Below are 25,630 nucleotides of genomic sequence, written 5' to 3'. Positions count from 1 at the left end.
CGTGGTGGGGGTAGGGCGGGACTTGGAGTAGCCATTGGTCAGGGCGGGCACAGGCCAGAGATACGATTGGTTGGGTAAAGGGGCACCGTGGTGGGGTTCGAGCTGCGCGGCCTCGGCAGCTGCGGGAGACGGAAGTCGTGAGAGCGCTGCCTTGGAGGGTCGGGCGGACACCGCCTGGGTGAGTCACTGTGCCCTGTGCACTGCCAGCCTGGGAACTGGGACCACGTCTTGCCCGGCTCCGCCCCGGCCCCCACCGGCTTTCTTGAGTCCCGCCTTCTGTCATTCCGGGCTCCGCCTCCGAGTCTTTAGGCTCCGCCCCTAGAACCTGGGCACCTGGAATCCCCTGCCAGCCTGGCCTGTCTCCGGGGACCATATTCCGTAGGTCCGGAAACCCTGGGCCTCCTAGACTTGGTCCGTGTTTCTCCTTGCCTCTCTCTGTTCCCCTGAGGCTGCGTGCCAGTGGGCGGTGAGGCAGCACCTCTGGCTTTCCGCTTGCGGGCTCCCCCATGAGGGAGGGTGGGCTGGGGAAGAGGATACTGTGATCCCGGAGGCAGGCAGGACCACAGATGGAGGCGTTTACCCTTGCAGCCTTTTGCGGAACTCTGCTGCATTGCCTCTGAGCATAGCAGGCAAAAAGGAGTCAGTGGGCCTGGCTCCCTAAGTGGGTTTAGGAGGCCTCATCCTGAAATCCCTGTTACTTGGACCCACTCGACAGATGCTGACTCCAAGATCTGACTAGCCTGATTTTGTCTCGGTTGTTGCCTTTACCCCATAACTTCCACCCCACTTGATGTTAACTACACTCAGCAGGACCTGTCCAGTCCTGTTGCTGTCTTATCACAGGTGGTGGTCCTTTCCTTCTTGTCCTCTGCTTCTGGATTCTGGAGGTCAAGTGGGTCTAATCCCATACTCAGACTGGCAGAACAGTCCCACTAGGGCCAAAAATGAGTCCTAGTTGGACAGCTTTAGTGTCTTCAGAGTTGGCATTTCTTCTGTTCTCTTGCAAAGAACAGAGTTTGGAGTGTTCTACTTCTCGGTCTGGGAGTTCAGGACTCTTGAGTTCTGCTAAGTGATCCTGGATGACACTCATTCCTGTTCCAGAACTTTGTGACTGACTTCATGCCCTGCAGGATCACTTGTTGCTTTCTTTCCATGTAGTCCCATTGTTTCTGTCTGGTATGATGACTTGTGGAAAGGTTGGATCCTCTGTGAGGGAGGAAAATAAGAGTTGTAGAGAGATTCAGGGGTGGATGTGTGGTTTTTGTTGACGCTAGAGTGATGTTAATGGTACTGTTTACTCTTACATTCTTCTATTTTCTTATAGTGACAAGCAGTCAGCCAGGACCCTCACCACGGTAGAATGGTGAGTACTCTCTCTTTCCTCAGATCATTGTTTTCTGTAACCCTTGTGTCTATTTCTGTGAAGTCACCTCACCCCTCCTGGACTTTGAGCTTTAAGCTACTATGTTTGGCTCCTAACCGTGTTCATATGCACTGGAGGTAAATTAGGGTAATTAGGGTTTCTTGTCTTTTCTCTCTCTCTCTCTTTTTTTTTTTTTTTTTTTTTGAGGGACTTGTCCATAGTAGGCAAGTTCTTTAACACTGAACTATACCCCCAACTCAGGGTTTTTTAGATTGAAAAGCATCAGGCTTTATATTAAGCAGTGGATCAGAAATCTCTAGAAGTCTTTTTCTGCATGTACTAAGTCATTCTTTCCCCTTACTACCTATATACCACTGACTCCCTTAGCCTTTCATAACAACCCTCCTCTTATTTGAGTAAAATCTCTGTGTTCTGGTCTAAAAAGCCACATCTTCTGTATTTAAAACCCTTGGACTTCTGGTGAGTCCCTTGAATATTGTGGGTGTTGTGTCAAGTGTCTCTACCAAACCCATGGACCTTTTCCAGCTCTCAGGTGCTGCTGTTAAGCCACTGCAGGAAATCTGATGGCTGAATATATAGTAGGAAGTCATCCTAAAGGTACCCAGAATATGATGAATCACCAGGGGTTTAGTCCTGTAAATTTCCCATTAACTGCAACTGCCCTTCTTTCACCCCAAGTTCAAGGTACTCCTTAAATCCTGAGAGCTAGGAGGAGGAAGAGGTGAGATGAGAGAGAACTGTAGGCCCTCTCCAGATCAGGCCCTTAACCTGGCTGCATCTCTTCAGTTTCTTCCAGGTGTCCCCTATGCTTAGGGACAGTTAATGCATTCGATTGGTGAGAGGATTCCCTCCTTCTCTCTCTTCTTTCCACCAACATGTGGATCTATGGTGTGTGCAATATTGATCTGGTCTCCTCTCAGCAAACCCATTTTAGATAAATTACATACCTTTTCTCTAGGCTGAAGTCTCACCTGTAAAACAGGATAAGGCTTACTTCTTAGAGGTTTGAAAGATTTTAGTGAGGTAATGTTTGAAACAACTTGGCTCATAGTAGATGCTTAAAATGTCAGATTATCTCCTGTTTGTCCCCTCCCCACAATGAAAGCCCTAGTTTCTGAAATTTACTAGGCACAGGAGGCTTGGGGTTCCAGCCAGCTCCTCCTGACTCTTGGTGATACTGATTCCATTATTATTATTATTATTATTATTATTATTATTTTCTTTTTTTTTTTTTTTTTTTGGTGCTGGGGATCGAACCCAGGGCCTTGTGCCTGCAAGGCAAGCACTCTACCAACTGAGCTATCTCCCCAGCCCCTGATTCCCTTAATATTACTTGTTATTCTTTGGACCTTTACCCAATTACCTCCAGCCCTACCCCTGGGCTTCAAGTTGTTTCTGTATAGCTTCTGTGGTCCATAATTCCAGTTCTTCTTTTTCTCAGACTAAGAAATTCTTTCTCCAAGAAGGATTTTCTTTTACAGAGATCAGAGGATGTGAAACAAGGGAGAAATGGAGTTGAAGGAGTAGGGTTGAGCAGGGACATGAAATAAAGACACAAAGGACTTCCCTTTCAGAATTATGAATGTCTAACTTGGTACTAGAGTTGGGTCCATTCTAAGGGTACCAAAGAATTTAGTGAGGTTAGAGGATTGGAGGATGACACTGATAGACCAGGTGTGGTGGGTGGTGGTTTTGGAGGGAAGGAGGAAGCACTGAACTGGAAAGGGCATGGATGGAGATGCCCGGTGAGGTTCATCTTGGGATTCAGAGCAGTCGTTGGGGGAACCCAGGGAGAAGGGGAGGACGGAGGGACGCTTGTGTGATAAGAGGGGAGTGAGGTGAAATTAAAAAGTGTAGGCGGGCTTGTCTTTACCTCCCCGGCAGTCTTGGGCGGTCGCTCAGCTGGGACTCCAGAATGCCCTGGGTTGCCCTCCCACGCGGTTGCAGAAAGGGAGGAGCCTGGGTGGGGGGCGGGTCCCGCACAGCCGCCCCGCCTTGCCTCAGCCTTCCCGGCGCCATCCCGGGCTCTCCCTTCGCTTCGCTCCCCTCCCTTCCGCGCTCGTGCTGGAGGGCGGAGCTGGGCCTCCATTGTGGAGAGGAGGGGAGAGGCGCGCGGGAGCCTAGCCGGTTCCCCGCCGCCAGCCGCGCTTGCTCCTGGCCGCCGCTGCTGCACCTGGCGGGCCCCGCAGCCGGGATGCGGCGGGCGCCCGGGGCTGGCGGGCAGCGCAGCGGCTCCGGGGACATGTGCGCTGGCCCAGACCGCCCGCGACCATGAGCCTGACCGCCCGCGTCTCCTGCTCCATGCTTAGCTGCTTCGTAAGTGTTAGCTCTGCCTGCGGCGTCCGGGGGGTTCCGACGATTGCTGCTCTCGCAGCCCCGCCCAGGTCCAGCCTTTGGGATATTAAATTTCAACCCTTGCCTCTTCCTCAGGCCCCTGGCACGACCCGAATGTTTGGGGGAATTGAGAGAAGGGCTAGCCCTTTTCTTTATTGGACTTGCTTCCATCTTCGGATGCTGGGGATTAACGAAGGCCGGGGATAGATATTTTGTGGCCCATCCTGGTCCTGCAGCCACTGCCCTTGACTGCAGATTTCCAGGCCCCGCCCTACAGGGGTATATCCCTTTACCTCCGCCTCTCCTTCTCGGTGCCACCCGCTGCATCCTTGCTTGGGGATGTGGGATATGGCTAGTAGGCTGTGTGGGATGTTATGGGGCTGGTCAGGGAGCATAGGATGTTTGTGAGCTATCCCCGGGTTTCCAGTCCCCTCCCCCTTCCACAGTCTATCCTTCACCTGACATACCAGTCTTTTCTCCTTGACTGTCCCCCAGACAACCTCTTTTTTCTCCATCTTTCCTGCCTCTGCAGGGCTCTGTACCTCTGCATCATTCCCAGTCTTCCCCTCCTCCCCTCTGGCTAATGCTCCTTCTCAGCTTCCCCCATCTGTCCTCTCAGATGTTCCCATACACATACCCCCCCACACCCCCCCTCCCCGTGGGTGTCTGCCAGGCCTTCTCTCTTTCTCTCCCCTGGCTGTCCTTGGGTCTTCTTCCTCTAGGTAGTGGATCCCCGATTTTCTCCTCCCTGGTGGTTGGGAGGGGAGTGACTTCTGCTTGCTGTGGGTATTCTTTAGGAATTCCCCTCAGATCAGCAGGCCGGGCAGGTTCTTGGCAGGTAATGGGGGCTTGACAGCAGTGTAGGCCTAACAGGAAGATAAACTCAGCTCCAAAACACATCCTTCTTTTGCAAGCTCCTTGAAGGCCCTCTAGAGGCTTGGGACTGAATCCCCCAACCTGTTCCTCTTTGTCTCCTTCACCCACCAGATTGATTCTTCAGTGGCTGTAGGTTAGCTGACACACCTGGCTCCTTTTCCTCAGGGCAGCACTTTCCCACTCCTACTTCCGTCTTACCCTTACATTAGTCTTTTTACCCCCTGTGATTTTCTGCCTTTCTTCATTTGAAATTTCGATTCTGAACAGAGTTCCTCTGTGAACAGTGCAGTTTCCCAGTTCCTCCTTGGCTTCCCTTACTCTCCTGTTATGCTTACTAGGCTTGAGTACCCCCTCTATATTACCTCTCCCCACCTCCAACCAAGCCAGTCTCCTTTCCTTCTTTTGGTGGCCAGAACCTTTGGAAGCATGTGTGGGAGCTGGGCACAGTGGTGCTCACTTATAATCCCAGCTACTCAGATGGCTGAGGTAGGGAGATCACAAGTTCAAGGTTAGCCTGGGTAATTTAGTGAGATCTCTATCTCAACATAAAAAATTAAAAAGGTCTCAGGATGTAGCTCAGTGATAGGGTGCCCTTGGGTTCAATCTCCAGTGCCATTAGAGGAAAAAAGAAAGAAAGAAAAGCCAGACACCCTGCCACATACCTGTAATCCCAGTGACTCAGGAGGCTGAGGCAGGAGGATCACAAGTTTGAGCCTGGCCTCAGCAACTTAGTGAGACCCTGTCTCAAAACTAAAAGGGCTGAGAATATAGCTCAATGGTAAAGCACTCTGGGGTTCAATTCCCCCCCACCCAAAAAAAAAAAAGAAGAAAATAAAAGAGAAGCATGTTGGTGTGTGTGTGTGTGTGTGTGTGTGTGTGTGTGTGTGTGTGTTTGGGGGGGTGTTCTGTAAGATTTATTAATGGAGGAGGGGAATGAATGAGCCTGAAGGGACAAATAGAGCCTGGCAGCTCATACCTGTGGCCTTCCAACAGGGTGAGGAGGGGCCCCCCAGCCTGGAGTATATCCAAGCCAAGGATCTCTTCCCTCCCAAGGAACTGGTGAAGGAGGAGGAAAATCTTCAGGTAAGGAGGAATTGGAGACTCAGGGTGAATAGGGCTCTCTGCCTAGTAAAACATACCCTTCCTTCCCTCCCCACCAAATCTCTAAGAGGTTCTAGTATTGAAGCTCTGACTGCCAGGTCTCATAGGGTGGGGTTGAGGGGTACATTATGGAGTCTTTGACTTCAGGGAAGGAAAGGCAGCTTTTCTGTGCAGCTGTTACTTGGTGCCATGACTGTGGAGAAGATTCTCCTTTCCTGCCGTGGTTCAGTTTTTCCACAGAAGATTCTACAGAGGAGAATGAGGGGCAACTGAGGGTTCCTTTGCCCCTTGACAGGTACCCTTCACAGTACTTCAGGGAGAGGGAGTGGAGTTCCTGGGCCGGGCAGCTGATGCCCTCATTGCCATCTCTAACTACAGGCTGCATATCAAGTTCAAGGACTCTGTCATCAACGTAAGTTCCTGTCTTGTTTTCCCACACCCAAGTTTAGCTCTCTATGAGGTTCAAGGTGGTATTGTTCTATTGCTGTACCTGATCATGTCTCCAAAACATGAAAGAAAAGTTGGAGCTCCAAAACAAGTTGGAGCTCCTTCTCTTTCTCACTAACCTCTTTCTCCTAGTTATAGGTCTATCTTTCTGTCTCTCAGGCTCATTCTTCCTTCCCCTTTTTTTCTTTACCCTGTTGCTGGCTCTTCTAAAGGGCACAGTGGCATTGTTGGCAGAGTGCAGACTTTGGGGCTCTTTTCCTGTGCTGTCACTTACCAACTGTGTCCCCTTGGACAAGTCTTCTAACTCAACCTTGATTTTTCTCCTTAAAATATAGGGTGAAAATATCTGCCTTGCAGGGTTATTATAATTATGAATTGGGGCCAGATATGTCAAGGATCCAGCATAGTTACAAGGTCCTCAGTAAATGCCGATTTCCTTACTTCCAATGATACATCAGCTCCTGGGTCAAGGTGGGAATGTGTGGTGCTGAGTGGGGGATCTGAGCCTCAGTTTGTCCTTCCTCTGAAGGTACCCCTCCGGATGATTGACAGTGTGGAGAGCCGTGATATGTTCCAATTGCACATTGCCTGCAAGGACTCCAAAGTGGTGAGGTGAGAACAGTAAGGCCTTACTTAGATCCCCTGACTCTAGTCTTGTTCAGACCTCTCTGCTGCAGGTTTCTTTGGAGCAAGAGAGGAAAGATTCTGTTTTATTTTCCCCCTTGGAGGAAAAGGTAAAAACTGTTCTGGGTTGGGAAGGTCAATTTACCAACCTGTAGTGTCTTGGTCTGAAAAAATAGGGATAATACTTAACTCTTGGAGTCATCATGAGGATTAAATGAGATAATGCACATGAATATCTGGTAGAGCATTCACATTATTGTTGATTCATCTATTTATTCATTTAACATACACTTATTGTATACTCTAGACCAGTATATCTTAGGGAGTAGAGATACATCAGAGAGCAAATTGATAAAATTCTCTCTCCTCATGGAGTTTATATTCCAGTGGGGAGATACTTTTATACATGATAAGTATAAAGGAAAAAATAAAGCAGGGAAGAAGCATGGAGTGCTATGGGGGTGAAGATGATAGCTTTAAACAAATAATCAGAAAAGCCTGCACAGAAAAGTTGACATTATGAGTCAAGACCTGAAGAAAGTGAATGTGTGGGAATTTGAGGGAAGAGTGTGCCAGACAGAGGAAATAGTGATTGCCAAGACCCTGAGGTGGGTGTGTACTGTGCTACACACTGGAAGAATGGCAGAAGACAGTAGGCTGGAGTGGAGTGCATGGAGGTGAGGATGGTGGGATATAAGGCCTCAGAGCAAAGCAGAGAGTCACAATAACTGGCTTCTACTTTGAGAGCATTAGGAAACCCCTGGAGGATTTTGAGCAAAGGAGTGATGTGATCTGAATAATGTTTTCTGGAAACATCTGGCTTCTGTATTGAAACTAAATGGGAAAGAACAGGGACAAAAGCCAAGGCAGAAACTGGGAGACGAGTTAGGAAGTTATTGCAGTTACCTAGGTGAGAGATAGTAGTGGCCTATCTAGGGTGGTAGCAGTCAAAATGCAGAGAGTTCGTCAGATTCTGTATTTTGAAGATAGAGGTGAGAGGAGTTGCTGAGAGCTTGGATTATGGGAGAAAAAAGAGACTGAGATGACTCCAAGGAGTATTAGAAGGTTGCTCAGTTTAGAGCCTGCCATTTGCTCAGCTCTGGGGTAGATTCAGAAAGAATCCATATTGTCCTTTCGTTCACAGAAGCTAAAGTTTGGTTGTTGAAGGAGGACTCAACATGTGGCAGTACATTATGGAAAACAATATTGTTTAACATTCTAGGTGCTTAAGATGCAGGAGAAGAAGGAATCTGGAAGAGGATAGGCTAGGAAGGATTCAAGGAAAGGGTGGCACTAAAACCATGTTCAAAGTGTCAGTAGGATATGGCTAGGTGGAGATGAGGCATTATCAAGCAGAAGAAGAGAAAGAACAAGGAGGAAGGAGTGATGTGAACAGGATGTCCTGCCTGAAGCAGAAGGCTTGTGTTAGGGAGTCATGGCATATAGTACTAACTGGTAGGGTAGGAACAAGGAGTGCAGATTCAGGCCATGTGGTAGTTTTTAGATTTGATGTGAGAAATGGTCAGGACTCACCAGAGGAGATAAATAGGTCTCAAATACAGAAATTCTTGGGAATTGTCACAAGAGACAGCTTCTCCTGGGTGCTGGTCAGTGTTCCCTTGTCCTTCCCCCTAGCACATCTGTCCTTTGCCTCATCCCTTGCCCTGCAGGTGTCACTTCTCCACTTTCAAGCAGTGCCAAGAGTGGCTCACAAGGCTAAGTCGGGCCACAGCAAGACCTGCCAAACCTGAGGACCTCTTTGCCTTTGCCTACCATGCCTGGTGCCTGGGTCTGACTGAGGAGGACCAGCATACCCATCTGTGTCAGCCAGGTGAGCTAGGTGCTTGCTTTGGGAGGCTGCTTCTTATCTCTTAGTTCTCATAACTCTTCCACCCCTGGACATCGACATTCTGGGAAGCTGACAGACTGGGGACTGTATTGCAGGAGATCACATACGATGTCGGCAGGAGGCAGAGCTTGTCAGGATGGGCTTTGACCTGCAGAATGTTTGGAGAGTCTCACATATCAACAGCAACTACAAGTGAGAGGGCAGGGGTGGGGGAACCAAAGCATGGTGGGCACGGCTCCTGGGTCTGTGAGAGAGGAGGGCTTCTGGTCCCTCTTCCCACAAAAATATCCTCTTGGTCTTGTTGTCACATAGCAATTCAATAATCTCCTCTGGTCTCTTCTCAGATTGTGCCCCAGTTACCCCCAGAAGCTGCTGGTTCCTGTGTGGATCACAGATAAAGAGCTGGAGAATGTGGCTTCTTTCCGTTCCTGGAAGCGCATTCCTGTGGTTGTGTATAGGTGAGGTAGTGGGAGATGGAAAACGGAGGCTGTTTTTTATGCAGTAAGGAAAGAGACAAAATATGAGGTTTTGGGCAGCCTGCTGGGAATGGATACCCTTTGGAGAAGTGACTGAAATAATTTTAAAATAAGAAATGCCTCATCTTTTTCTTGTAATGATAAGTCTTTTGGGAAGTTTATTCACTTTTATTTATTTATTTTTGAGAGAGAGAGAGAGAGAGAGTGTGTGTGTGTGTGTGTATGTGTAAAACATTGCCTTAATACAGGACTTGCAAACTGGCCTCTGGACCAAATCTATCCTATAGCCTATTTTATTTAGAGCTTGTGAGCTATGAATGGTTTTTACATTTTAAAAGGGTTATTTAAAAAACATAAAGAAAAATAACAACAGAGACTGGTTGTGAACTACAAAGTTAAAAATTTGTCTGGATTTTTTACTGAAAAAGTTTACTGTCCCCTGCACAAGAACATTGTACTAAAATAGAGTGAAACAGGTGGTAAGCATGAGGCTTAGAAGTGTTCATGTTCTTGGCTCAGATCTTGCTCTCCTGCTGTGTGTCTGTACCTGGAGCAGGTGCTATGCAGATTTGATGAGTCAAGGTCACCTTGGGAATACAGAGCCCATTTGAGAAAATATGTATGATAGCACTTTGTAAACTGTAAAGCTCTCTAGAGATGTTAAAGCTTTTGGTTGCTATTATCATAGCCAGGATGAATTGGTTGCCCCTACTGGCTCTTGAGACCTGGGTCTGTCCCCCTCAGGTCTCTGTGGCAGGCTTCTGGGAGATTTGAATGCCAAGGGCATTATTTTTTTTTTTTCCCCTTTTTGTCAGACATCTTCGCAATGGGGCTGCCATTGCCCGTTGCAGCCAACCTGAGATCAGCTGGTGGGGCTGGCGCAATGCTGACGATGAGTACCTGGTCACGTCCATTGCCAAAGCCTGTGCTCTGGACCCAGGGACAAGGGCCAGTGGGGGCCCTCTCAGCACTGGGAATAATGATACCAGCGAGGCCTGTGACACTGACTTCGGTAAGGCTTGGGTGGTGCTAGACCTCAGGCAATAGGCCCTCTCCTTGGACTCCCTGGGAGCCAGGGAGTTCCCATAAGAGGATGGGAAAAAGATGATATATGCAGAGTGTCTAGGTGCCTGCCTTTTGGAAGGCTTTGGGGTGTGAGTTGGGTGGTTCTCTAGTTGTACATTCCTCTCTTCTGAGAGGGAGTACCATAGTCAGAGTGAGACTGGGTGTCTGTCTGACCCTGAGTCTTCTTCCTGATATGTATTTAGATTCCTCTCTGACTGCATGTTCTGGGGTGGAGAGCACAGCAGCCCCCCAAAAGCTACTGATCCTGGATGCACGATCCTACACAGCAGCAGTGGCTAATCGGGCCAAGGGTGGAGGTTGTGAATGTGAAGGTATTGCTGTATTTTGTGTGTCTTTGGTGAGGGTGTGGTTTGGGGGCAACTTAGGTAGTGCAAAGAAACAAACAAAGTTGCTTAGAACCAGTACTCTGCCACTTACTAGCTATAGTTATGTTTAAGTTCTTCATCAAATTTTATGTTCTTACCTGTAAAATGAGGGTGATACATACCTTGCAACGTTGTTAGGGTAATTAGAGGCTGCATTTATGAAATTAGTGGCACAGAGAAGCTGCTTCTCTTTTTTGAGAATTTACTATATGTTGTCATTCTTAGTAGTACTGTTGTCATTAATATTAATACTACAACTACATAGCACCAGAGAACCCAGAGATAAAAGTAGATTCCAGATTTCAAGAGTATATTTGTTTCCCATCTGGAGTGTTCTTCACTGCCAGGGATGCTTTGTCTACTAGGACTGCTTTTGACCTGGGTGCCTATTACCAGGACTTGCTTTTATGCTCCACTCCTCTCTCATGTCTACAGAGTACTATCCCAACTGTGAGGTCGTGTTTATGGGAATGGCCAACATCCATGCCATTCGGAACAGCTTCCAGTACCTCCGGGCTGTGTGTAGCCAGATGCCAGATCCCAGCAAGTAGGTTTTCCCTGCTGGGATTCCAAATCCTTGTGTCTCAACCCTTACTCAGTACTTTTTGTTTTTGGAGGATTTGATGGGGAGATGGGAAATTTGGAGGTATAGGAGACCTGAGAGCCTGGGTGGAGTTGGGTACGGTGGACCAGTTCCAAGAATACTACTTGTACTTCTCAGCCAACACTTTGGCATAGTCACAGGACATTGGATTCTTTTTATTTAGATCAGTTGTCTTACTTAAAGAACATAGAGAACTTGGGAGAGAAAGTGGCTAAATGTGCTTGTCATGCTTCCCATTTCCTCTCTAGAGCCTAAGAGGCTCCTTTCTGCCTCAGGTCCTGTCTGCCCTACCTCCTTGCTAGGTACTTTTGGCAAAAAGGCCATGGGTTGGTCCTCTGGGTTGCAGCTCTTACTGGGGATTTTATTGGGTTGAGCTGGTTTTGAGTGGTGGAAAGACTTATAGCCCCAGTACCCTTAGTGATGGACTTGATTTCTGTTCTTGCCTAGCTGGTTGTCAGCACTGGAAAGTACCAAATGGCTGCAGCACTTGTCAGTAATGCTGAAAGCAGCTGTGCTGGTGGCTAATACAGTAGACCGGGAAGGCCGGCCTGTGCTGGTGCACTGCTCTGATGGCTGGGACCGGACACCGCAGATTGTAGCCCTGGCCAAAATATTACTGGATCCATATTACAGGACGCTGGAGGTATTGAGAGGGGGTTGGGTATAAGGAGGAGGGATGGTGGTGGGTTCTCAGGAACTGTCTGGAGGAATCTTTTGGTAGAGGACGTTAGTTCAGTCCTGTTCTTCTTTGAAGCTACCAGCTCCATGTTTTGGGTAGTCCCCTGGGAAGTAGCATAGTAGGCTTTCCAGAGAGACCTTATGCTTGGACTATTTCCTTTGTAGGGCTTCCAAGTGTTAGTGGAGTCTGATTGGCTGGATTTTGGGCACAAGTTTGGAGATCGCTGTGGCCACCAGGAGAATGCAGAGGACCAAAATGAACAATGCCCCGTGTTCCTCCAGTGGCTTGATTCTGTTCATCAGTTGCTTAAGCAGTTCCCCTGTCTGTTTGAATTTAATGAAGCATTCCTGGTAGGTCCTAAAGCCTGTGACCAGGATGGGGGGGAATGGCATCTTGAGGCCCTTAGGTGTAAGCTATTTTGGCCCTCTAGGTAAAACTGGTACAGCACACGTACTCCTGTCTCTATGGCACATTCCTGGCCAACAACCCCTGTGAGCGAGAGAAGCGCAATATCTACAAGCGAACGTGTTCTGTGTGGGCGCTCCTGCGAGCTGGCAACAAGAACTTTCATAACTTCCTCTACACACCCGGCTCAGACATGGTAAGTCCAAGACCTTTTCCTGTGAGTGCTACTTGGGAATCTGTAGAGTGAAGAGGCTGAGTTAGTGGGGAGAATATAGAGCCAAAAGCTTAGGGAAGGAAAAGGGACTAGGAATATCTCACAAAACACTAATATTGGGCCACTTTCCTAGGTCCTGCATCCTGTTTGTCATGTGAGAGCCCTTCACCTCTGGACAGCTGTTTATCTGCCTGCATCATCTCCATGCACACTTGGAGAAGAAAATATGGATCTTTACCTTTCCCCAGTGACCCAGAGCCAGGAGTTCTCTGGCCGCTCTCTGGACAGGTGAGAAAAGCCCTTGTTCTCCTCTGCCCACTAGGAAGGCAGTAACTGATTCCTATCTTGCCTAAATGTCATTTTCCTTTTTATAAATGAGCTATTTAAAAGCAACTTCTGGAATCAGTTAAAGAAGAAACATGGTACTAGGCTCATGGCTAGCCTGGGATACACTGTATGTTTTCAAGGTCTTCTCTTAAGATAAGGTTGGTTACCTTCTTTCCTGGGGCTGCTATCACCTCATGTGACATACCCAAGCAGGGGAGAGGAGAATGAAAAAGAAAGGACTATTTCATGAAGTTGTGGGAATGGTGTTGATTTTTGTTCACTGATACAATGCATGGGGAGCTTGCTATCTTAGTAACCTTTACCTTTACAACTTTTAGTTTCCAGAAGCATCTGACCTTTGGGGAAATGGGTTCCCAGCAGGGAGATGGCGTTTACTCCCTCAGATACAGGCCAGAATTTAAAGCAAGAAATTAAATAAATTTTCTGGTTGAACTTTTGTGGGGAAGAGGGATGGAAGCTGTTTAAATTATAAAAGTAATTCTTGTTTCTTATTTTTTTTTTTTTAAAGTCAAACAATATAAAAATAGATAACAAAAGTCCTCACTCCTGATCCTTGTCCCCACTGGTGTCTACTGTTACACACTTCCAGATGTTTATCTCTCTTTTTTAAATTTTATTTTTCCCAGTACTGGGGATTGAACCCAGGACCTCATGCATGCTAGGCAGGCACTCTACCACTGAGTTCTATCTCCAGCCCCCAGTGTGGATGTACCAATGTAGAGATGTTTATAAATATCTCTACATAGGTACATAGTGTGGATGTACCTATGTACACACCTGAGCCCCTCAGGTGCAAGTTGTCTTGGCTCTCTAGGTAAAACTGGGGCAGCATACATACTCCTACCTCTATATTATATTTGTTTTTAAAAAACAAAACCTGAATGTTTTGCACATCATCCTGCAGTTTCCCTCCACTTTGATCAGGCTGTCATCCCATGACAACACGTATAAAGCTACTTTATTATTTTTATTATTAAAAAAAAATTTTTTTTCATTGTGGGGGATCAAACCCAGGGTCTTGTACATGCTAGGCAAGTGCTCTGCTTCTGAGCTGCATTCTTAGCTCCACTTTATTATTTTTAGTGGCTGCATGGTAGCCCAAAATTAGAGTGTACCTACTGGTCATTTAGGTAATTTTTCTTTTTCTTATCATTACAGGGAATGCTTTAGCAAATATCCTTATATGTATATTTGTTTTTTAAAAATCATGGTATGGGAGCCAGCTCAGTGGCACATACCTACTATAATCTTAGTGACTCAGGAGGCTGAGACAGAAGTATTGCAAGTTCGAGGCCAACCTCAGCAACTTAGTGAAACCCTGTCTCAGAATAAAAAAGAAAAAGGCTAGGGATGTAACCCAGTGGTAGAGCACCCCCAGTACCAAAAAAAAATCATCGTGGGTGTGGGGATGTAGTTCAGTTATGGAGTGCTTACCTATCATTTGCAAGAACAACGGTTTGATCCTTAGCACCACCAAAAACAAAAACAAAAACCACAACAAAAAATCTCTGTAATGTACACATAATATTTACCATCTAAACCAATTTTTAAATGTATAGTTCAACTGGGGGCATAGCTCAGTGGTAGAGGTTTTCTTAGCATGTGCATGGCATGGGTTCAACCCCGTTCCAAAATGTACATTTTAATAATATTATCTTACCCATATATCTTTGCATTTGTGCTAGTATTTTTGTCAGATTCCTAGAAACAAATATGCTGTATTTAAAGCATATGCATATTTCAAATTTTGATATTTGTTTATTGGATGAAGATTTTTTAAAATTAAAATGTAACATTAATTGAATATTATAAAAGACAACAAAAAACATTTTAAGCTTTTGATTATAAGTTTTTGTTGTTGTTGTTGTTGTTGTTTTGTTTTGTTTGCAATGCTGAAGTAACCAGGGCCTTGTGTATGGTAGGCAGGCATTCTACCTCTGAGCTATGCCCCAATCTAGTTTTGAGTCTTTTCAGTCGAGTCCATTGTCAGGAGACAGGCTTTGGAATTCTGCAATTTTTCCCTTTCCCCACACTATTGCAGAATTTGGGAATAGGTTTAAAAGTTTATTTTTCCAGGGAAAAGCTTTTTATCAGATTCTTTTTTTCAGCTGTTACCAGCGATTGAACTCAGGGGCACTCGACCACTGAGTCACATTCCCAGCCCTATTTTGTATTTTATTTAGAGACAGGGTCTCACTGATTTGCTTAGCACCTTGCCATTGCTGATGTTGGCTCTCTTGATCCTCCTGTCTCAGCCTCCAGAGCCTCTGGCATTATAGGCATGCACCACCACTCCCAGCTTATCAGATTCTTAATAAGCTCTGTGATCTGTTTAATAATCATTACCTTAAGTTAGTAGCTTATTTATCACCTTAATAAATATTTCTTTAATACTTACAAGTGGCTTAGTACTGTACTGGGTTTTGTGGGCTACAACAAACAATAGAAGATAGCAACCCTACTTTCAAGATACTTTCAAGATACTATAAGATAAAACACAGAACAACTACAGAACAATTCTAGGTCAGCATCTAAGCAAGTAAGAATGTGCATATTTCAAAGCTGTTAGAGAAATGAGATATGCTTTAAAGGATCATTTGGTAACTGTTTTACTCAGAAATTTTTCCTGAAGGAACAGATAGGAGCATTGTCTTTTTTATGTCCCAGATGTCTAGCTCAGGGCCTGGTTCATAATAGGTGCCTTAGTAAATTTCTAAGTGGGCAAACAAATACATGGGACAGAGGGGGTTTTGGGGTTTGTAACAAGGCTAGTGGAGAGAGGTCCAAAGGAACTGGATATGGGAGAGAGTTTACAAATTTCTCTGGAGCTGACAGGGGTTAGAAAGGGGTTAGTCTGAGGAATAGATTTATAGGGCTGGTCATTGAGGACTTTAAACATTAAAGAAGTTACTTTGATTCATTTGTCAAAAGTCAATTAGTGTAGGAAGTTATTGTGACCTACTGATGATGGGAGTTTTGGAGAGCTTATCAGTGAGCAGGATGGTTACCAGCCAGCACGATTGTAATAATTCACATATGAAGAGAACAGTCCTTGGAAAAGAGAATTAAATTCAGAAGCATAGTAGAAGAGTTATTAGCAAACTATGGAATTGGTTGAAAGTTGAAATGTAGAGTGAAATCTCTTCAAAGTCAGACGCATCCCACGAATCTGAGCTTAGAAAGTCAGAGAATCTTAGTGCCACCAGTATTCATTGAAAAGGTGAGAAGAGCTGGGTGCGGTGGCGCTTGTCTGTAACCCTGGTGTCTTAGAAGGCTGAGGCAGGTGGCTTGTGAGTTCAAAGCAAGCCTCAGCAATTTGGCAAGAACTTGTCTCAAAATAAAATATAAAAAAGGGGTGGGGATGTGGCTTAGTGTTTAAGTACCCCTAGGTTCAATCCCTGGTACCCAAAAAAAAAAGAAAGAAAGAAAGAAAGCAAAAGGTGAGAAGACAAGCCAGTCAGGGGGAGAAAGAGGTGATACCGGGAGGTTGGTATTTAAATGTTAGTCGATGACAAAGAGCTGTGTTGTAGGCAGCTCAAGAAGGAGATTTGCATTTAGAGGAATAAATGATATAAGGATTTGAAAGGAATTGATTTCTGTAGCAACTGACCTGACTTATCTTTCATTTTACATTTCTCTAGATCAAAAATGTCATGTTTTCTTTCATCATCTTCTAGTAAAGTCTAAAACATTTGATACCCAGCTCAGATCTTACCCCTTCCGTGTAGTCTTCCCTGACCATCTGAGCTGGATGAGCTCTTCTCCTCCTGAGCTCCTCAGATGTAACTGTTTATTCTGGCACCACTGATTAAACCTGTGGTGCACAGAGGGGTCAATTGTGGAGGATGCAGACTATTGCTATTTGATTGTGGGTGAAGAGTACTTTGGAGTTACTAATAGTCTTCTTTTGCATGCTTAAAAGTTTCCACAATAAAAAGTAAAACAAAAAAGAGGAAAAAAGTTGTACTTTTTAAAAAAATACAGAGGGCCAGCGCTTGCCTAGCATGTAGGAGACCCTGGGTTCTATCCCCAGCACCACAAAAATAGTAATAATAAAATCAGAAAAAATACAGGTGGGTAGGCCTCATTCTTGTTCATTCTCATTTAGTAGGTCATGGCTTGACCCTGGAAGCTCCTGATACATACTATTTAGCTCTACTGGTCTGTTCCATTCACTTGGCACTTAGGAGTGGACACTTGATGTTAGATTTTGAGCTCATTCACTCCTCAAATCATTTGCCGAGGTTCTGGGGATTTAAATAAGACATAGTCCTGGTATTTTAGTGGAGGGAAATAAATAAGTAAATAGTAAATGCAATAATGTATTATAGGAAGCGATGAGTAATGTGTTCTAATGCACATTACTTTGTTTAATCCTCATGGTGACTCTAAGAGGTGGGTACTTTAACCTTTCCTAAAGTTATCAATCTGGAATTTGAGCCCTGACTGAGACGTCAGAGACTGTAATAACCAGTGGTTCTGCCTTCCTGGAATTTCCTGCCATATTACTTGTCCCAAAATAACAAAAAAATTTAGCCATATGTGGTAGTCCATACCTGTAATCCCAGCTACTAAGGGGACTGGAGCAGGAGGATTGCAAGTTTGGAGCCAGCCTGAGCAACTTAGTGAGGCCCTGTCTCAAAATTAGAAAAAATGAAATCAAAATTGATCACAAAGCTAGGCACAGTGGCACATGCCTATAATCCCAGCAAGTCAAGATGCTGAGGCAGAAGGACTCCAAGTTTGAGGCAAGCCTCAGCACCTTAGCAAGACCCTGTCTCAAAATAAAAAATACAAAGGGCTGGGGATGTAGCTTAGTGTGGAGCACCCCTGGGTTCAATCTTCAGTACCAAAAAAATAAAGACAAATTTGATGAGAAAAGTAAAATCAATCATAAAAATATATAAAAATATATTTAAAACATTTATTTTAATAAAGTTTCAAAAGCCAAACACTTAAAATAAGCCATACTGTAACTTCACCTTTGGGGGATTTTTCTCTATGAACCAAAGTGACTTAAGGCTTCTAAAAAGAGGCAGTCAGTGATTTCTGTTTTCTGGTAAGGTTCTCTTAATTTTCATTGCTCTAAGGACTTTGAACTGCATTAAAAGTCAGGATGGTCATTCTGGAAAATATCTGTTAACCATTTGGTGATGTATGAATGTCTCTCAAATCCTTTGAGTGTTGTTTATTTGCAGGAGTTTTCTTGGGACTTGGAGGGGTGTGCTGCTGCTTAGAGGTTGTAAAAAGCTATGCTAAGTAGTCTTGAGGTCATCTTAAGTCTGTGGGTGGTTTCCTATATTTTGAATCCTTTATGGCACCTCTAGAAGGTATAATTTATTAACTTTTTTCCCCCCAGTACTGGGGATTGAACCTGGGGCACTTTATCACTGATCTACATTCCCAGCCCTTTTAATTTTTTATTTTGAGACCGGGTCCTGCTAAGTTGCCCAGGCTGGCTTCTAACTTGCAGTCTTTCTCCTTCAGCCTTCCTTATTAACATTTTACAGAGAGGAAACCAAGTATCCAACAAATTAAATAACTTACTTTTAATTTATAGCTCATCAGTATTGGTGCTTATGTTGTCTAGCTCCAAAACACATCTTCTTTCTGTTTTACTCTGATGGAGAATATGTGATATTAGGTTTGAGGCGCAGGTGTGGTCCTGGTTAGAATAGTAGATTTAGAAGGCATCGGCAAAACAGGCAGTTGAAACCATGCAAGTAGTTGAGCTTGCCCAGGGAGGTTGTATAGGTTGAATACTGACAAAACCGAAGATCCTGGGTTCTTAACAGTTAGGTCCATGTTTTATCCTTTTAACAGAGTTTTTTTTTTTTTCATGGAACATTGGTTATTTGTAACCTTAAATGTCATTTTGTCTTGTGAACTCTGGCTTTGATACTGCTCTGATGACCTGATTCTCTTTATTGAAGGTGGCTCCCATTTCCTGAACTGGAGTTGTTAAATTGTCATTCTAGGTTACCTAAAACTAGATCCATGGATGATCTTCTTTCTGCCTGTGACACAAGCAGCCCCCTGACTCGCACATCCAGTGACCCTAACCTGAATAACCACTGTCAGGAGGTCAGAGTCGGCCTGGAGCCCTGGCACAACAATCCTGAGGGATCAGAGACAACCTTCGTGGAATCTGGGGTAGGAGGTCCCCAGCAGACTGTAGGGGAAATAGGCCTTCCTCTCCCTCTGCCCAGCAGCCAGAAAGATTACCTGAGCAATAAACCTTTCAAGAGTCACAAAAGCTCTTCTCTAAGTTATAAACTGCTTAATCCTGCTGTGTCCCGGGAAATGAAGAACATTGATCCTGAGATCAAAGTCCTGGAAGAGACTAAGACACCAGCCTCAAACCCTCCTGCCCAGGATGAGCTGGGTAGGACTTTCAATGGCTCAGGAGAGCCACCTGAACATTGTCCTGAAACAGAAACCATCAGTGTGCCCTCCAAGATCACTTCCAGCAAGTGTGGTGGAGTCTGTGATTTTCCTGAGTCTGCCCAGGACTCCCTTCCGGGTGCCACCCAACGGGCACAGATAGAATCTGTGCCAGGTGTGACCTCCAGATGTGTTCTGAATCACAATCTGGGCACCCTTTGTAATCCACCAAGTGCTGCCTGCCAAACTCCTCTAGAGCCAAGCATTGACTTCCTCAACCAAGATCCCCCAGAGTCTGTGGCAGGTATCTCCCACCAGGAACAGCCCAGTTCTGTGTTGGATGCGATCCATAGGGAGGAAGACACTGGCAAGAAAGGAAATAATAGGAGTGGGCAGTTACTGGAAAATCCTCGCTTTGGGAAAGTGCCATTGGAATTGGTCCGAAAACCAATTTCTCAGAGCCAGATCAGTGAGTTCTCTTTCCTAGGGTCCAACTGGGACAGCTTCCAAGGCTTGGTGACTTCATTCCCAAGTGGGGAGACTACCCCTCGGCGGCTGCTTTCCTATGGCTGCTGTAGCAAGAGGTCAAGCAGTAAGCAGATGAGGGCCACAGGGTCCTGCTTTGGGGGCCAGTGGGCTCAGAGAGAAGGTGTAAAGTCACCTATCTGTTCTAGTCATTCCAATGGACACTGTACTGGCCCAGGAGGAAAAAACAACCGGATGTGGTTGTCTGGTCACCCAAAGCAAGTCTCCAGCACAAAGCCTGTCCCACTGAGCTGCCCTTCTCCAGTGCCTCCACTCTACCTGGATGATGATGGACTCCCCTTTCCCACAGACGTGATCCAGCATAGGTTACGGCAAATTGAAGCAGGGTACAAGCAAGAGGTAGAGCAGCTACGTCGACAGGTGCGTGAGCTTCAGATGAGACTGGATATCCGTCACTGCTGTGCCCCTCCAGCAGAGCCCCCCATGGACTATGAGGATGATTTTGTAAGTATTCACCAATTGCCATCCATCCCTTCATTTATTTTATCCATTCATCCCTCTATCCATTCAACATTCATTTGTTGGGCACTTGCTGTGTGCCACTGGGCTTGGGCTGTAGAATGAAAGTAAACAACATGGAAGTTGTGGTAAGTGTTATGATTGAGGAAGGTATTGGGTATTAGGGGGTTAGAGTGGAGTGAAAGGTCAAGGAAGGCTCTCTTGAGAAGATAATGCTTGAGTTGAATAAAGAATGTGTGATATGTCACTAGGTAGACAATGAAAAAGAAACACATTTGCAGAAGCAAGTAGGTAACAGGTACTTCAGTGGCATGACTTAAAGGGGTGGTGTGTTGCTATGTGTATGTAGGTAGGCATACATACTTGTTCTGAGGACTGTGAAGGAGAGGTGGGTAATATGTTGGGAGGTGGAGAATTAGATGGGGATTAGGAGGGTCAGTTTGAGTATCCTTGTTTGTATTTTACTCTCAAGGCAATGAAATTTTAGGCTGGGGGGAAACATGATCAGATTAATATTTTAAGAAAACTACTTGCAACATTGTAGAATTTGAAAAATATTTTAATTTCATCATTTCTATTGGATGTACAATTCTGTATTTATATATCTTAAAGCCTTTACTTGTATGTGTGTATTATTGGGGATTGAACTCAGGGTCTTTCATATGCTAGGCAAGTGCTCTACCACTGAGCAAGAGCCCTAGCAAACAGTGTAAGATTTTGATGAGGTTGGATCCAGAGTTGGGAGATTAGTTAGGACATTTTTTAACAATCCTGGTAGTATATGAGGAGGACCAGACAGGCTTTACTGGTTGGGTTGTTTTGGGTTCTTTTGGGTTCTCGCAGGACAACCCTAGGGGAGCTTGTAGGATCCATCTTCTTTTTTTTTTTTTTTTAAGAATCACTTATTTTTTTTTTTTACCTTTATTTTATTTATTCATTCATTTATTCATTTATTTATTTATTTATTTATTTTTATATGGTGCTGAGAATCTAACCCAGTGCCTCACACAGGCTAGGCAAGTTCTCCCCCACTGAGCCACAACCCCAGCCCTCCCCCTTAATATCTTGCTACATAGGCACTTCCATTCCTTCTGTTAAGGCACTCCCACTTGCCTGCTGCCCACGTCTCTTCGGTGGAGTGGATGGAGCTAACAACTTCTTAATATTCAGGGTGATGCTTTAAACTGAAGTTGGATGACTTCATTTTCTAAAGGCCAGATAGTAAATATTTAGCGTTTGTGTAGGCCATACCATGTATGTCATAACTATGTGGCCTTTGTAGCACAAAAATAGCCATAGATGATTAATGTAAATGAATGGCTTAGGCTGTGTTCCAGTAAAACTTGATTTACAAATATAGGCTGGTTTTGGCTTGTGGGCCAGTTTGCCAATGCCTGGTTTAGGATGCAACAAGACAGTCTTTCTGCCCTATGATATAGCATACAGACTAAGAGCACTGCTCTGAAGCCAGAATATTAGGTTCAAATCCCAGCTTTACCACTTACCAAAACTTGATCTTCCTTCCCGCCTGCCTGCCTGCCTTCCTTCCTTTCTGGGATTGAACCCAGGGGCATTTAATCACTGAGCCCCATCCCCGGTCTGTTTTTAAACATTTTTTATTTTGAGACAAGTTCTTGCTAAGTTGTTGTGGGCTTCACTAAGTTGCTGACTCTGACTTTGAACTTTCAATCCTCCTACCTCAGCCTCCTGAGTCCCTGGGATTATAGGTGTGTGCCACTATGCCTGGCATGAAACTTAATTTTCTTCTGGTGTAGCTTCCTTATTTGTAAAATGAGGATAAAAGTAGTATACAGCACAAGACTATTGTGAGGAATTAAATAAGTTCACGCATACAATGCACTTAGAATGGTGCCTTACACATAGTAAACAGTGTTAGTGGTGATAAAAGTGATACTGATGTTTTTGCCTTTTTTCAGACATGCTTGAAGGAGTCAGATGGCAGTGATACGGAAGATTTTGGCTCTGATCACAGTGAAGACTGCCTTTCAGAAGCAAGCTGGGAGCCTGTGGATAAGAAGGAGACTGAGGTATGTATAGGCAAATATGTGGTGGGTGCTTAATGTGAGCCAGTGAGTTATATTTCTCAGAGATGCGTGACATACTATAGACCGACCTTTCCCCCAGATGCATGTCATTTTCATAGACAAGTAGTGGCCTGTCATAAAGACTGGCCTCGTCATTTTCACCTGGGCTCCTCTCCTTGTTGTAATGTTGCTCTTCCATTCTATTGACAAGGACCTGGGATTTTTCCTTGTGCCTTCTGTTAGGTGACTCGCTGGGTTCCAGACCATATGGCATCGCACTGCTATAACTGTGACTGTGAATTCTGGTTGGCCAAACGAAGACACCATTGCAGGTAAGATGTTTTGTGTGACTCATAAAATAGTGCAGCACATAGTTATGGAACTAAATTGAATTACTCTGAAAATGGAGATATCTTTATAGGAACCACGGTTTGTTCCAACCTTTCTCTTCATCCATTCATGGAAGGCCTTTTAGATTATAACTCATTCTCAGTATACTGGCATTTCTGATGAACTCTTCCTTCTTTGTGCTTTGGTAGAAATTGTGGGAATGTATTTTGTGCTGGATGCTGCCACCTGAAGCTGCCCATTCCTGATCAACAACTGTATGACCCAGTTCTCGTCTGTAACTCATGTTACGAACACATTCAAGTATCTCGTGCCAGGGAGCTCATGAGCCAACATCTGAAGAAGCCCATTGCTACAGCTTCCAGTTGAATGCCAGAGGAGATTACCTGTTCAGTTTTAACAGGTTTGAAGGGAAGATCTGCTTCAGGTGTAGTTTGAAAGTTTCCTCGGTATGGCTCATGAAATCACAGAGCTCAAAGATACCATCTTGAGAAATCCTACTTGGTACCTTGAGACTGGAGCAGAGGAATTTCAATTTGGCAGAGGTCCTTTTCTGGGGGTAATGGTCCTGATCCAGACCCAGAGTTAATGTTGAGTTGGTGACTCCAGCTTCTTTCTCCTGGGGGTCACAAAATGATGATTTCATAGATACTGCCTGGTGCAAGGTGTCCAAACAGCAATAGAAAGGCATACGTATAACCAAACTGCAAGTGATAACCAGACCCATCTCTCCTCCACCTTGAAAAAAGCAGATTATAGTATACAAGATAGGAATTCCTATCCTATTTGAGATGAACTCTTTTCTGTACCTCTGTGCTCTGTGTCTGTGCATGAAGGCTCGGTCTTTAGAGGCACTCCCTCTAGTTGCAATTAGTACTGTCTTTCTGTGGAGTTTGGTTTAAAGACTGGTTGGGCAAGTGGAGGTTTCAATATATTTTTCACTTGGCTCATCAGCCAGCATCAGTGAATATTCAGTTTTGGGGGACAGTTCTAGGGAGTGAGGCATTTTGGGGAGCAGAGGAAAACTCTGTTGATGTTTGGTCTTGGCAAAAATCAGAGCTGTGAAGGCAGTGGTCACTCTGTTACGCCAAGTGGCAGCTCTGGAGGTATGCACTGTGAATGAGAAGGGAAAAGCAAAAATTATCCTTGTGAAATATCTGCTGATTGTGCCCTACCCTTCCCGCCTGACTTTTCCTAGTTGTCCTGGTGCTAATACAGGAGCTACACCTTGATCCTCTCCTGGCATGAAATAAAAGGTTTTTGTTGTTATTCCATTGCCCACTTCCCTCATGTTGTCTTTCCCTTGGCTGCTGCCTCCTCTGAGTCACACTGCTTCTTATCCTGAACACTTGACACCTTGAGGGTAGAATTTAGTGTTTGGTTTTTACCTCCTAGAATATGCTGTTTGGTATGTGAGGGTTTCAGTACAAATGCTGCTGTCTATTTCTGTGCACTTAATAATGGAACCCAAACAAGAGAATGAAGCCTTGATACCAAAATTGGGAGAGAAAATGTGTCCATTTGGACCAAAAAAAAAAATTTTTTTTTTGTTTTGATTTTGTTTTTTCATCTTAATATGTACCAGTGGCACTTAACCAAAAGATACAGTAATATAGCCATGTACTGTGGTTGGGACAGATACAGTCTCCTTGTCCTATAATGAAACCATTAGGATTTCCTTTATACATTTTCCTTAATTCATTAGTGTATAAAAGGCAAATTACGTTTAGGCTTATCCTATTTTAAAACTGTGGTAGTTGTCTTTCTCACTGCTACTTTCATGTTGCTTTCTAGAAAAAAAATTCATTCCAAAATAACTAGAATCTGCATTTAGAACAAGAATTGTTATTTGTCCTGACCTTTTCTTCAGTCTACAGAGAAGCGTCTGTGCTGCTTTTATACTTGCCATGGATGTAACCTAAAAAGTTTTGGCGTATTTAGGTCAGTCTAGCAGAACTTTTTTTTTTTTTTCCCCATTTAAGTGGAGCTGAATAATGGAGATTTTGTGTCTGGGAAATTCCTGAGATCATTGAAAAAGTAACAAACTCTTCCTTTTCTCTGATACATAAAACTCTTTTAACCGTTTTCTCAATCATTAAAAATTATTGCCAGTCACTAGTGGCTTTTTCATTAACTTTACTTTCATAGCACTTCACTCTGCCTGTTTTCAGGGGGAGTAAGATTGGTAATATTTGGGGAGACTATATCTGTCTATTTTGTGTGGCTGTTTTGAGGGACTGTCCCATCAGTAAATAAACTGCATGGCCTTGGAGAGAGACTCTGGGCTCCTGGCTCAGATGTGTACATCAAATACTCCTTTCAGAGCTGTCATGGGTGTAAGTGACATGATGTGGCCAAAAATCCAAACTGTGCATTTGCGTCGTGACAAACATGCAATGTGCTGTACAAACTCAATACAGTTTAAATAAAATCTCTATATTAGTGCTGCTTTGTTGGGTCTTTTTATTCCTTTTAATTTCTAAGTAAACATATATTCATTGTTCTTTTGACCATGGAAACGTTAATTTCCATTTTTAAAATGGGCCCCCCCCCTTTTTTTTTTAATCAGCACATCTCTAGTATTTTTACTTATTGATTGGTTAGGGATTTATTTATTCATTTTTTAATTTTGTGGTGCTTGGGATGGAACCCACGGTCTCTTGCATGCTAGGCAAACACTCCTTGTAGCTACATCCTCAGCCCTGGATACAGATTTATTCTTAAGGATTCTGTAGAATTCTATCCATCTAAATAATGTTTCTCTTTAGTGTTTGAAATGTCACCAGCTGGTTGGAAGCACACAGAATTGCACTTATGTTCTGGTGATGCCCTTATGCCAGGCACCTCTGTTCTCATCTAACCTTGAGTAAACTTAGCAAAATACTGGCTCAGAAGCATGTGGTTTTTTTTTTTAGAAGCATGTATTTTTAAAGATATAAAAATGCTACTATCTGAACGATGAGTTTATTTACTCGGGTAATTGCACTTCCACCCCCACCATTATCATTTGGCAGGACCCGCAGTTCAGTTGTTGGTTCAAGTTAGAGGTAGGCCCT

General features: G+C 44.5%; 1 protein-coding gene across 4 annotated transcripts; it reads left to right on the top strand.

Moving 5' to 3' along the window:
* Window positions 1-70: 70 nt before the first annotated feature.
* Mtmr4 (myotubularin related protein 4) lies at window positions 71-25,016 on the top strand. 4 transcript variants are annotated; one of them, XM_047545554.1, is made up of 19 exons: window positions 71-178; window positions 1,325-1,363; window positions 5,588-5,677; window positions 5,991-6,107; window positions 6,672-6,754; window positions 8,437-8,597; window positions 8,711-8,807; window positions 8,960-9,073; window positions 9,907-10,103; window positions 10,360-10,488; window positions 10,978-11,089; window positions 11,594-11,789; window positions 11,990-12,175; window positions 12,256-12,426; window positions 12,578-12,732; window positions 18,771-20,166; window positions 22,119-22,229; window positions 22,470-22,558; window positions 22,766-25,016. In XM_047545554.1, the coding sequence occupies exons 2-19, from the start codon at window positions 1,361-1,363 to the stop codon at window positions 22,941-22,943; spliced, it is 3,585 nt and encodes a 1,194-aa protein (XP_047401510.1). In that variant the 5' UTR covers window positions 71-178; window positions 1,325-1,360; the 3' UTR covers window positions 22,944-25,016. The 4 variants fall into 4 exon arrangements, with proteins under 4 accessions (XP_047401510.1, XP_047401512.1, XP_047401511.1 ...); XM_047545556.1 differs by lacking the exons at window positions 71-178; window positions 1,325-1,363 and adding an exon at window positions 3,470-3,700 and having other exon boundaries at window positions 18,771-19,480; window positions 20,012-20,166; XM_047545555.1 differs by lacking the exons at window positions 71-178; window positions 1,325-1,363 and adding an exon at window positions 3,470-3,700 and having other exon boundaries at window positions 18,771-19,645; window positions 20,012-20,166.
* Window positions 25,017-25,630: the final 614 nt, after the last annotated feature.

Source organism: Sciurus carolinensis, chromosome 3 (genome assembly GCF_902686445.1).
Source record: "Sciurus carolinensis chromosome 3, mSciCar1.2, whole genome shotgun sequence".
In the NCBI taxonomy this organism is placed as follows: Eukaryota; Metazoa; Chordata; class Mammalia; order Rodentia; family Sciuridae; genus Sciurus; species Sciurus carolinensis.
Note: the sequence above shows the minus strand (reverse complement) of the source record. Positions and strands in the feature narration are given on the sequence as shown.